Source organism: Gavialis gangeticus, unplaced genomic scaffold, assembly GCF_001723915.1.
Source record: "Gavialis gangeticus isolate Ggan-Ray unplaced genomic scaffold, GavGan_comp1, whole genome shotgun sequence".
In the NCBI taxonomy this organism is placed as follows: domain Eukaryota; kingdom Metazoa; phylum Chordata; order Crocodylia; family Gavialidae; genus Gavialis; species Gavialis gangeticus.
Genome location: NW_017729031.1, coordinates 33,730,318 through 33,743,713, shown reverse-complemented (window position 1 = coordinate 33,743,713; position 13,396 = coordinate 33,730,318). Strand labels below are relative to the sequence as shown.

Below are 13,396 nucleotides of genomic sequence, written 5' to 3'. Positions count from 1 at the left end.
TGGATTCAGCCCAACATTGAGCTGCATCTGAAGATTTGGTTTGGTTGTTTCTGAATTGGGCGTTTGTTGTGTTTTGCCCTACGCTGAGCCATTAATGCTGTGCTCTCTCCTAACTTGAAAACAGCTGAGGGTAGAAACGCTGGTTCTGTACCCTGCTTGTATGAGCGATCCACCAGAACCGTCCTGCTGAAAGTCAAACTTCAGGTGAAGAGGACTGGCTCTTTTTATTTTATTTTTTTAAATAAAATTCAATACTTTGGCAAGGGTGCACAGGAGAAGAATCCAGACAAGGTTGGGGGGGGGGCAGGGTTCCCCCTATTTAACTAAAAAACTGCTGTCAATGCAAAATTTAACATTACAAAGTCACTGAAATGAGAACAATCAAAAAAAAAAAAACACACAACCCCTCCATGTCTCACACCAGTGAGAAGTTGGCCAAATGTTTCCAGGGTTGGCACTGCAGCTTTTTAACAATCAAGCTCAGACCACTTGCATTTCTTCCAGGGGACAAGCCCACCGCCATCAAGAAGGACTCACACAGGTAAGGTCTGCAGGGCCAACGAGCAGACGCTACTCAGCAACTAGGTCATTTCCGGCAGACACGCGTGTCCCCGTGAATCTCAGCACAGAGTCCAGTGCCTGAACTAGGAAAAAAGATGGCATTTGTGCAAGGCGTCCCACTCCCCACCACAGAGGGACCCTTAACTTCAGCACTTCCAGCTTGGATCCCAATCCTGTAAGTTGTTCAGTACCGAGAGCCTGAGCCCTGCTGGCATCATGGATGTCCCACCGAGCAGCTGGCAGGAACAGGGATTTATTCTGATGATAATGACCACAATATTATTAAATGCAAATGAGTTATTGTACAGTATTAAACAAGTTAATCCATACCCAGGTGAGCAAAAATGCACTGTACTGAGTAAAACCACATGACCTTACGGTGTGAACGAAAACATTAATTGGATTCATAAAAACCCACCGGCTGGGCTATACAGTTTCCAATTTATAATGGAGGGTTTTTTTCAATGAAAAAACAAGGAGACAAATATATGTTGGCTGTATCACAATTAAGCTGGTTTCTTATTACACTTTTAAATTTTTAGGTGCTCTCTCCTACTTTGGGGGTCTTCAAGAGGAGGGTGAATAGATATCTGGCTGGGGTACTGTGATCCCTGCACTCGTTCCTGCCCAGGGCAGGGGGTCGGACTTGATGATCTGTTCAGGTCCTTTCCGACCCTAGAAACTATGAAATGTTTTTCCCATAATGGTATAACAAAATCCACTCAGACATGATAATCCTCTAGATATTATATCCAACAGTGCATTTTACATTAACAGCTCATCAAAAACATTGTAAATATTTGTTATTCTATGATGCAATAATCAATGGTGGGCCAAATCTTCAACTGCTGTAAACAGGCACAGCTTATCTGAATTCAGTAGAGCTGAGAATGAAAATCTGGCCCACGGTATTCATCTTTCTAGCAAGGCCCCTGAGCCAGTATTTCAAACAATGCTTGCTCGCTAAGATGAAAATGTATAGCATGAAACCCATTGAGGACTGACAAATCGCTACTGCGTATCCTCCAATTTGTACGTTTAACCAAAACAGCTTCATTCAAAGAGGATGCAGCCAAGGGTAGAAAAGTAACTATATAAAAGAGGTAAAGACACAGCCGCTCCTTCTAATCCTTTCTTAATGACTCCATAATCAAACATGCTTCATTGATAAATCAAACGGTGATCCTTTAAGCTGTGAGCACCATATGCTGTACTCTGCTTGAGGTCTCGCTCCCTCAGCCCCTTTTCCCCCCACAATTAAGATTCTGCTGGAAAAAGAGAACTGAGGATTTTGTGCTTTGAGGCACATCAAGAAAGCAAAACAGATCAGTACCAGACTCCGCGTTCAAGGGGTAGCTATGCCGATGCCAGCACACCTGCTGCGCTCATCCTGCATAGATGCCCCAGGAAACTTCCTGCCACACTTCCGGAATCACATCCTAGACTTCCAAATTAACGTGATGAGAAAATACCCAAGCGATCAAAACGCTGGGGCAGAAGGTCAGAAAATAAACCCCATTCTGATCTCAGCTAGGGGACATCTGCATTTGAGCCAAAGCCTACTAAAGACAAGAGAAATGCCAATGACTTTAATAATGGGCTCTTTCAACAGTTGTTCCATCGGGTTATCTGGAACTTTAAAGTTCACAGCCAACTTGAGAATGGTTTTCAAAAAACTGGGTCCCCGTTCCCCATCTCCCAACTTTTTAATGGCTAATCCTACATCTTCCTCCCATGTGCAGCCCCAATGATTTAAAGAGTCTGAGTAGGAACTACTGGGTTGAATAGGGGTGGCTGGACTGGGTCATATACTTTTAGGACAGGTTTCACCCACAATCATCTCAGTTCCATAAAAAAACATTTCCAAATATTTTTCTTTTCATTTTTCAAACTAAAAAAATATATCGGTGCTATCTAATGAAAAACTATCCCAAAGTTTTTAAAAGAATGCTAAAGCATCCTTGTTCAGATGAACAAGGCAAAATATGAGGAAGAAAATTCCCTAATGATACTGCTGACGGGATCCCCTTTTCCGGATAAATTTCAGGTTTTGCTTCTATTTACAGGCAAGTCAATGACAATTTTGTTTCTGATTTCAAATGGATGAAGAGACAATGGCAATGCGAGTCCTTCCATTGACTGTACTGGGGACTGGATCAAGCTGTGCACAAATAGTGTAAGATGAATTATTACAACCAAGAATAGCAGCACCGCTTCTATTGAGAATAAAAATGAAATAGCAAGGAAAAGTTCCATCAACAAGAGCAACAAGTTAGTCAAATAGTAAATTTAATATCCTCGATTTAAATACACCCCCCTCCCTCCAGCAGTGCTCACTGTCCAAAGGCACTGTCTTCCTAACACTGGGCAAATTTACCCCTATTATACTCTGCAAATCTTGACTTTAGATTTTCATTTCAATCGGATACATAAGACCATCCCAACAGTGGCATACACAGGAAGAGAAGTCTGTCAGAGTTGAGAAACAGAGGATCGCTTTGCCTCTCGGCCTGACTGGAAGGCATTATCAATGCACACTTCAATTCATTTGCTTTATACAACTTTACTTCCCGTTCTGGAAATTAAAAGTTAAGTTAAACCGAAGTTTTTATGCAAGGCACATACATTATTTCATATTAGTTTCATCTTCCCAGACCCTGCAGTCTTTCTACATCCCAACACCGTCAGACTGAGCTCTGCAGAGTTTCTTTCCCCATTCTGAACACGAGATACACGATTCTGAAACCGCTAGGCAAACGGAGGCCCCAGAGATCCACTGTATTTTATTACTTCTGAGATGACAGACAAAGCTTTTGCACAGCAAAGAATGTGTTTGGTTGAAGGTGATATGGCATTTGATCAGAAACATTAACTGCCCTGTTTCAGCCCCATGCAGAACAAGAATCTCTCATAAACCATTAATTGAGATTTATTTTTTTCTTTTTTTTTTTTTATATTCGCCCTCTGTGTGCAAAGCCAAATGACACGGCAAAATGTCAGACCTCGTCCTTTCAGGGATTTCAGGATGCTCTAGACACAAGGAGAATACACTTTGGAACGGCAGATCTAGCGTATTAATTAGCAATTAAACAGTGCGTAAAACCTTCCCATGCAAAGAACTTGGATCTCTTGACTGGGATTTAGTGTTAAACTGTCATTCCTGTGACTGTACTTAGCGTTAAGACAAAATCAGTGTGTGCATAATCCGGGCCCCTTTGAAGAAGGCTTTGTGGCACTGCTCCCCACCCTCTGCGCTGCGTGTGTGGGATTGCTTTCATAGCTACCCATCAAAACTGCCACAATCTGAAGGGGAGCTCTGTGCATCTCAGCTTTTAAAGCAACTGGAAATTACCGCAGATGTGCAGGTCTTTTCCTACTAAAAGAAAAAACTTTGGAGACCCAGAATTCAAGCATGCAGAAGAAAACAGAAGGGAAGTGGGGTCAGAAAGGGGGAGTGCGAGGAAGTAAAACAGAGAAGGGAAGCAAGCTCATTCCACCTGGCAGTGTCTCAGAAAGGGGAAAAAGGGAAAAAAAAGAAAATCGACCCTTAGATCTCCAATGCCTACGTGTACTCACCAAGCGGAGGGAAGCCCCGAGCAGGGCTTGTATCTCGACTGCTCTCACGGCTGGTATCGCGGCTGCACCCCTGACTCATGCTGGGTCGGGGGATACGGCTGCTCCGTGCTAGCATGCAGCATGGAGAGTTTCAAAGAAGGTGAACAAGTTTAATGAGGACAGACAGCTCATAAAGTCAAGTCACATTTCTGTTAGTTAAGGTCATTATCACATTAGTAATGATTATCTGCAGCGGCCAGACCCACTGAGTTCAGTGCCAAGACGTGGCTTAAATGTGACGTTTCAGCACCCTTGAGTGTCTGGCTGGCAGTCTGATTTCCTCTCCTGCTATCCGAGTTTTGTTATTTGAGTCGAGCTGGAGACCTACATTCATCTCAAACAGAGAGGCTGAGCTCTATGGATACAGAAGCATGCAAAACAGTCGAGGCGAAAAGAAACCTTTCTGGAAGGCTTTATCTTCTAATTAAGCAAAAAAAAACCCTCCCAAAAAAAAGCCTTTTAGAAAAAAAAGGAGGAAGTGCTTGTAACATGGTCAGAATGTTTAAAGTGTACTCGCAAAAGAGAAAGCCGTTTCTATACATGTTGGGCTCTGGCAAGGATAGTGTTGTCATGATCAAATTTCTTGGGGAAAACCAGAACAGTGTATTGTACCGATTTACAAAGATACACCTCCCCAGTACAGATATTGAGAGTAGAATTCTTCGTTCTTAAATACTGGTAGGCAGGGTTACAAAGCAGTTTTAATTTTAAGATAGCAGGAATTTAAGTTTTCTGCCTTTTTACTGGAAGTCACCTAACTTTTATTCCCCAAATATCCCTGAAGCCAGAAATACACTTCACCAAGGGTCTTACTCTGTATGGTTTATTCCAACAAAACTCCCACTGAGCTGGATTCTTATTCAAAGTGATGTCTGCACTAATACAGACCGGTAGCTAACTGTATTAGTCTGAAGTCAGGTAGAAGGTGAGTAGAGATGCACCCAATAGATGCATCTTTACCATGCCCTTTACACTAATGGTTAGGGTCAACATTTAGGTCATCCTCAAGCCCAAAGATGCCAGCCATTTATACTGCAAATGTTTCACCTCCAGCAGGTACTGCTGACCTGCGGTGTAGGAGGTCAAGGCACCCTGATTACCTCCTGGTCCTCCCCTTGATGCAGTGCGGTTGGAGCTTACACACGAATTGTGGGACTTAAAAACAAGATGTCTGGCAGTGGTAATCCCATGATTCCCTCTTCCAATCATCCACTCCTCCTACACCCCACTTCTTGTCTCTATTGCCCATAAACAAAGACAAGAACGGGACAAGTTGACCACAGACCAGTTCCTCGCAGGGCTCCACAAGGGATCCAGGGATATGTCAGGACTGTGTTCCAGAAAGCAGCCTTACACAAAAAAAAGAGAGAGAGTTTGGGGCAAAAGAGAAGATATGATACCAAGGAGGAAGGACAGATCATGTGGCTCAGCCTGGTTGAGGATGGCCTCGAGGTCAACCCTATACATTGTGGTAGACATATCCTTAGTTCCACTGGTAAGTTTGCTGTTCATTTTATAATCCCTCCATTGACATCACAGAGGTCAAAAGCCAGTGGGAATTCTGCCTGAATAAGAATTGTGGGACTGAGCTTTTGGAAGACTTAACCTATTCATTTTGTATAAATAGTTGAATAATTTGAGGTTTATACCTCTTAAATTAGCAACAAAAGTGCCTCTTTTCAAGACCATGGGACAGGAAGGCCCTTCTCGGGTCACTTGTTATCACAGACCTATAACATCTATATATCTAGAGCTTATAATCCAATTCATAAATTTAAATGCAACTCCAGAATTGTTCTATAAGCTCTGCTTTCTTTGGCTATAGCAGCCATGTGCACTAAGTCATAAAAGAAACATTAGAAAAGAATTGCTTTGTTATCACATCTGTACATGTAATAAAGTGAAAAAACTGAATGCATGAGTTGTTGGTTGACCTTGAGTCATCTGTTGACTATGTGGGGTCTGTTCAATGTGCTATCTTCAGAAGAGGGAGCAACTACTTTTAGGTGAGTAGCTAGGAAAGGCCTTTATAGGGTTATCCACCCTGCCTGGCCTCAAATCAGAGTCACCAGCTTTCATGTGGGTTACAAGGTGCAGAGATGCAGACACTGCAGTGCCATCCCCTACTCTGTCCTCCCCTCGCAGCAGAATTAGAGCTGTTTTCACGGCCCAGTGTGAATTCTCTTCAAGGTGTCATCTGTGTGCTCCCCAGCGTAACGCCAGTTCAGTGTTGGTAACAGAAACATCGGGTCTTTGAGAAATGTTTCTGTAGGGGCATCATGGAACGCAACCATAAATAGGTTAGCAGACCGGATTTTAGGGGTTGTTGTTTTTTTTCTTGGAAATAAGATGGTCCACGTCAGTCAATCACCTATATCTAAATGCTCAGATAAAGGCCACATCTGTCACCGTTCACAGCATCCTCTGAGGTATTAAAGGACTAAATAGGATCCTCACATTTTGAGTAAGAGATTCAGATGTAAGCTACTGCCAGATCCCCGGTTCTGAAATCCCTCCCCATTTGGCAAAATCTGCCTTGCGAATCTGTTTGATGAATTAATGGTTCTGATTCTGAGCTTTGATGGTGAACAATACAACATGATCCACTGATGGACTTGGTTACAACAGCACCCGGCCCAGAAACTGGATAAGTTCTGAGCGAGGGAGAGAGGTGTTGTTATAATGAGCAGGACTATCATGGGGTTAATGAAATTAAGATTCAAAAATACAGTAGTCTCAGCTCAAGAAAGGCAAACAGCAGCAACAGGAACCTAAGAAGAAAACCTCCCAAGTTTAATCTATAAGCAAAAAATACTTACTTGGATCAGTGGGTTCTCTAAAAGTGGAAGTGCTCACTCTTGGGTCACACGCTTACATGTAAATGGATGAGGTTTGCACGGGCTCTCGTTCCCCACTAGCACTTTCATGAAAAGCATCTTTCATCTGTCAGTCTCTTTCCCAAAAGAGACCATTTTAGGTCTCGAAAGAGGGACAGGCGTGAATGAAACAACACAGTCCCCTCTCATTAACAGATTAAGGAGCCAGCATATAGCAAGGAGGCATTTGTACTCATGGATATTGTGAACAGAAGCAGAGTGCTGAGATGGGATGCCACAAACCAGTCACAAGCAAATATCAAAGCAACAAGACAAAAACTATTCCAACTTTTTAATGGGTGTCCTATGAATGGAAGGTATGGATGGGCTGAACAGACACACGCACACAATGGAAAGAGAAAGGAGTGCCATGGATGGAATGATCCCTCGAAAGTATCGTTAACTCCCAGGCATCTGTCCTGAGGTTTCTCCTGCTTTGAAGAGGGATAATTTTCGCAGTAAGGACATCAGCTGTTTAGGGAGGTGCCTTTTTTGCCAGGCTGTATTTTAAAGGTTTGTTATGACATGGAAGGGAGTCTGCACTGGAGGAAGTCATCTTATCCATACCCCACAACGATCCTTCAGCTTGCTTTCAGTGCACGGGATGTAAGAAAATCATAAGCGCCAGAAAATTCAGCTGCAGCAGCCCACCCCATAAAGCACAGGCCACAAAAGTGAGTCAGTTGGACACAAAAGCTGCCTGGCCTAGTAAAATGAAAAAAGATGAAACAACAGGGCAGGTGCAGAGAGAGATGGATGGGGGAATATGCTATTTTGACTCTGGGGCATTACAAAAATTAAGCATTACAAAAAAAGTCACCTTCTGGCACCCATGTGCCAATGACCAGCTCTGGACCACAAGCAGCTCACCTGATCTTGTGTGCCCTCAGGAAAATGCAAAAGGTGACATTCAAGGGACAGTCTCCACATTGAAATCTTACCATTTGCATCTAAAAAGGTTTAATGAGATGGCTGCTGTTCGCTCCGCTATTTATAAGGTTATATGGGGATACCGAGTCATGCCCAGATTGCTTTACTCAGGCAACCAGCGCTGCAGGAGGCAATGGCTTCACTCCCATCAACCCCCCAAGTAGGAGGTGATCTCACTTGGTTCTGTGCCATCTGATATAGGGAAGACCCTCGAGGCTTGGATAAGTCGCATTGAGTTGAGGTTAAGAGCCCAGGGTGAGATCCATGGTGCCCTGTTGGCTCAGTCAAAGAACCAGCATGTTATGCTCCAGCAAAGGGGCCACAGCCCAAGTCAGAAACCACTTGGTACTTTGCAGCAAGTGCATGTGGGCTGAATCTTTAACTGCAGGGCCTTTGCTAACCCCTGGGAAAACACTACGTTGTATTAGGACACTACGCTGCCACTGACAGCCTTTGCCAGCCCTGAGGGAGAATGGTGCACCCTTGAATATCTACAGTCCGAGTGGCACATGTGGATTTGGCTTCTCAGCTCCCAAAGGATCACGAGCAGGTATGAATGCAGGCATGATCCTGCATGCTTTGGGGCGGTCATTTCCTAGAGTGTATTTACTGCCCCAGCCCCTGCTCCATCAGCATTGTGCTTACCAGGATGCAAATGCTCTGCAGAAGTGCAGGCAAGCCCAGTCCCCTGCCATTTTATAGCAACTGTCACCTGGGGATCGCAAAGTCATTTATAGACATGAATCATACCCGAGAGGGTATGTATCCATGGGGGAAGTGCTAAGGGCGACTTTGCAACTAGAATGGTCCTTCCAGCCAGGGGTGGCACAGAGGGACCTCCAGGAAGCACCGCAGCTGCAAGAGGCAGGAAGCCAGCCACAGTTTTCCAGCAAACGGGAGGAACATGCCTTGTAACACACCCGAGGTGGGAAGAAAAGGGGAAACCCTGGGAAGGCGATGGCTGATTCTGTGCTCTCTCTGGGAGGTGGGCTATAGGGCACAATCAGCTTTGCCTTACCCCTGGTCTCAGAGCAAGCTAGCCCCTTGTGCCATCCATGCAAAGATGGAGACAGAGCAGAGGCTCATCGAAACTTGGCCTAAAATTGCTCACTCATGAGTCAGGAGCTGAGCCATACATATAATCCCAGAGTCCTGATGACCAACGCTCCCAGGACTGCAAGAGCTTCACACACTTAAAAATCAAGCCAATTGCCACTAGCTGACAGCATCCTCAGACCTAAGGCTCCTACTCAGCACTGCAGGTATGGATGCAACATAACAGTCCCACTGCAGCCAACGCAGCTGCGGTTGTGCTTAGCAATACAGAGGAGCTCAGGGACCTGGAAAAGTCGGATTCGGAGAAGGTGTATCAATCAACTTAGGAAGTATGGATGGACAGGGATGACTGGATGAATGATGGAGAGGCAGAAATCAAAGCTGTCGATGCAAAGTAAATTATAAAAATCATTTTAACAGCCAAATGACAGGGAAATTAAATCGCTGGAAAAACACTGGCCAGACGACTTCAGGAACTAGAAAGTGTGGCTTTCCAAACATAGGTCCATCCAGGCAAATGTTATCACTTTATATGCTGCCCAAGTTTTCAGGTCCAATAAAGATGCAGAATGTCTGCCTTTGGGTATTAAACTAACACACAAGATCAAAAGCACCCCAATTTGAACAACTGCTCAAAAGAACAGGCTGCAGTCAGCAATCCTGGCAGAAAAAACAGACTGACAGATTTGACAGGGTTCACCCATCCCCCAGGAACAAGCCCTGGTATTTGTGTCATTGCAGTGGTGGGATAGAAATGACATGTTCATAGGAATTCTCCATAATTTACCTGAAAGCAGACAACCCAAGAGTGAGGATTTATGTAAAATAAATTCCTTTCCGATATTAAGACACCTTCAAATCAGTTCACGTAATGCGATTATCCAGCATAGACCCACGAACATGACAGCACCATGCATCACACTTCATTTCATTTTCAAGGACGATGCTAGCTTGCCAAGCAACAGCTGGCTAATTAATTCCAACAGGTGGCAGCTTAGATTTTGATGACAACAAACAGAAGAGCACAATATAGTCATATACAGGTAATTAAAATAGGCAAGGCCAGAGGAGAAGAAATTTGAAATCTGCAAAATACTGTCAGCAAACAATATAGCATGAAACTCAGTATATGCTCACAGGGCTCTTCCGAGCTCTTTTCAACTAAATATGGAAATTAAAAGGTGCTTCGATTGTCATCTGACATAACGTAAGCTAAATTGGAGACTTAATTTAAAATATAACAGATAAAATACTAGCCCACGTAAGTCAATGGCAATAGCTCCCATTCATAAGGGACTAGAACTGTGTCTGCATATGCACATTCCTCTAAGCGCTATTCATTAATTTAAAAAATAATACATTTCCAAGGTGTTCCTTTCCTATGGAAACTACAGTTAACATCTGAAAACATTCACTTTTTTCTCAAAGTTAAATATAGCTTTTGCCTGTCCGCAAAAAGGAAGAGAGAGAAAGAGGGAATCATTTCTGCTTTCACTCAGAAGAACAGATGTGTTTGCAAGCATCTGGGAAAGCACACGTTCTGCTGATTGAAGCAGCATTAGAGAAATTGCTGTAAACTGGGAAACAAAAATCTGTATGTGATATTTACCCAACAGGCACAAATATGTGGGAGCAAAATAATTAGCTCGTGAACCTAGGATGTGAACTAATCAGGGGCTCAGATATTTGCAAAGTTTCTAAAACGTGTTCCCAATCCTGCAAGGTGCTGAGGACTGTCATATTCCCCAGGCCTCAGTCAGAGCTGAGAGCATTAAGCACATCACGGGAATTCCTCGGCTTCTCATGGGAACGGGCGTTGGGGCACCGAGTGTGACGTACCATTCCTGCAGTGGTGGACTTTTCTGCTTTCTTTTACCTGATCCAGAAAGAGCAAAGTAGATGCAGTGGTTTCAAACAGGAGCTACCATCTACTCTTTTGACTTGCTTTGAAACCACAGGCCAGCACGGTAAAAAAGCAGACTTTCCTCAAGCTGCAATTGTTAATAATATTTCTCAAGTTGACAGCAATTCCACAGCTGAAGAACTGAAAACCCTGGGATAGGAGAACCCAGTCCTCCGCTTTCCTTGTTACCGTGAACAGCCTTCCCCCAGGAACACGGACTGATGCGTCACCTTGGTGAAAGGGCTTACCTAGTCCTATTCTGTTGGGGCTCGTCTCTCGGCTGCATCCTTGGCTTCGAGGGATCTTGCTGCGCTTTTCTGCGGACGATGGCACTGGTGGGACTCTGGATGCTCCACTGGTCAATCCACCGTAGGTGCTTCCCAAGAGCTTGCCAGGAGAACTGGAGCGGCTGCCAGCTAGGAAGGAACCAGAAATAGGGAAGCAGACAATTCAGCGTGGAGATTTTAAATGCTTTTAAAATAAGGCCCGGATTACAAAAGCCCTCCACCATGGGAGGTGATGGAGTCTCCATGAGCTTCAACGGGCTTTGGATCAATTCCCAAAGCGCTTTTTCCACAAACTCAATAATGCACAGATATCACCAGCTGAGCTTGTTTTATTCAGGAAGTCTGATTTGCTTCTTAGGGTCTCTAGTCTACACAGCAGACTTTAGTGGAGTATGGAGATACCACAGCTAGCTGTAAATGGGCACCAGGAGCTGTCTAGCATGTGGGCTAGTTTACCCAGTTTTTCTCTGCTTTGCCCAAGTTATTTGTTTTAAAGCTAACTCAGGCATCTATCTATATGTTGTCCTGTGGGCTCCAATGTAGATGTACTTCTGCATACAGTGATCAGAGCGGGTGGCGATTAAGAACCACTTTCTCCAATATAAGGTGGTCAACTGAATGATCCAGTCACGAACAGTCCTCTAGACATGTCCATCCCGTTTATTCATCACGGGCATTTACTTTGTGCAGGTGCTGGACTAAGTAAAACTAACTCGCTTCATCAATTTTGCAGACAGGTGAACCCTTTGAAACGTGTATTAGGTTAATTTTGCCCTTTTAGTGTCCTTCTGAATCGCCCAGAAAAAGCACAGACTTTTCTAGATTCCTCTTTGCAAAAAGTGTCATGACCAAGACTTACAAATCTGAGAGGTGATGGGACACGAGTCCCTGGGTACCTTTTTGTCGCCCGTGGGGATAAGAGTTACAACCTGGATTTGGATGGGACTATTCTGATTTCCAAATTCAAAGTTTGCTTTACCTGAAAAAATTCTGCAATATTTGTTTAAAAGGAAACTCAAAGAATTTCAAAAGAATTGGACTGGAGGCCCCTTTTTTGCTTCTCTTGACATACAAAAGTGGCCGCTGCCGGTCACACTGAGAATCTATTACTGTTGTGAATGCTCCTGACACTAACCTTGTCATCTAAAATATACACAAAAAAATAAAACGCAGGGAGGACTGCACACAGAGTTAAACAAATTTAACGTTTTGAACAAAATGCCCATTTTTTTCCTTAGGAGTTTTTCTCTTAATTTTCCACCCAAACACAGCTGACATACAAAGTAGGAATATATGAGACAGTCAGTAGAAAAAAAAATGATCCAAGACTTTGTATTAACAACAGGGGTGGGCAAAATCTGGCCCATGGGCAGGATCCAGCCCACGAAGGGAATTTGCCTGTCCCATGGCGGGTCCCTCAGTCCCACCTGGCCCAAGCGCTGTCTGGCCCGTGGTGCATCCTGCCGCCCCTGGGTGTGCAGCAGGGCTGGGACAGCTCTGCGGCTGGACTCCATTTCTAGTCAGCCCAGGCGGCGGCAGCTCCTTCCGACTGCCACTGCCACAGCCAGCCCTGGCCCCAGGGAGCCCTGACAGGGACCCACATGCACAGCCCCAGCCCTGGCCCAACCTACCCCGATTAGAGCAGTCCAGCTCTGGACCAGCCAGGATGCACGTGCACAGCCCCGACCCTGGCCCGCCCTGCACCTGCTCCAAATCTGGCCACCCCCAATGAACGGTGGTGGTGGCCACGCAGAAGTTACTGCATGGGCGCAGGAGAAACGTGGCCCCCCCCTCTCGCCACTACCAGGCCCTTCTTGCTGCACCTGCCTGGAGTCTGCCCTGTGTGGGTTCCCTCTCCACCATCTCAAGCACCACCAGTGCCGCCTCCAGGCCGCCCAATGGGGCAGTGGAGAGAAGCCGCAGGGCAGCCTGGGTGCAGGCTCCAGGTGGCTTCATCAAGAAGGGACTGGCAGCAGCGAAGGCCAGGGGCCACTTTCCCCCCCGCACCCAGCAGCAGCCTCTGCCTGGCCACCTCTGCTGCCCATCGTGGGCAAGCAGGTCCAGAGCAGGTGTGGGGCAGGATGGGGTTGGGGCTGTGCACATGGGTGCTGGCTCGTACAGAGCTGGTCCACTCCAACTGGGGTGAGTCCAGGGCAGGTCCAGGGTGG

The 13,396-nt window shown here is 45.2% G+C and overlaps 1 protein-coding gene across 9 annotated transcripts in view; it reads right to left on the bottom strand.

The window, feature by feature from the left end:
* Positions 1-13,396, bottom strand: part of CLASP1 (cytoplasmic linker associated protein 1) — a 349,913-nt gene that overhangs the window by 111,256 nt on the left and 225,261 nt on the right. For 7 of the 9 annotated variants that reach the window (XM_019522595.1, XM_019522596.1, XM_019522598.1 and 4 more), the window contains one exon: positions 11,190-11,357. In XM_019522595.1, coding sequence (XP_019378140.1) covers positions 11,190-11,357 — 168 coding nt within the window. Of the gene's footprint in view, positions 1-4,137; positions 4,246-11,189; positions 11,358-13,396 lie in introns of all 9 variants that reach the window. The other 2 variants (XM_019522593.1, XM_019522594.1) reach the window with 1 other exon arrangement.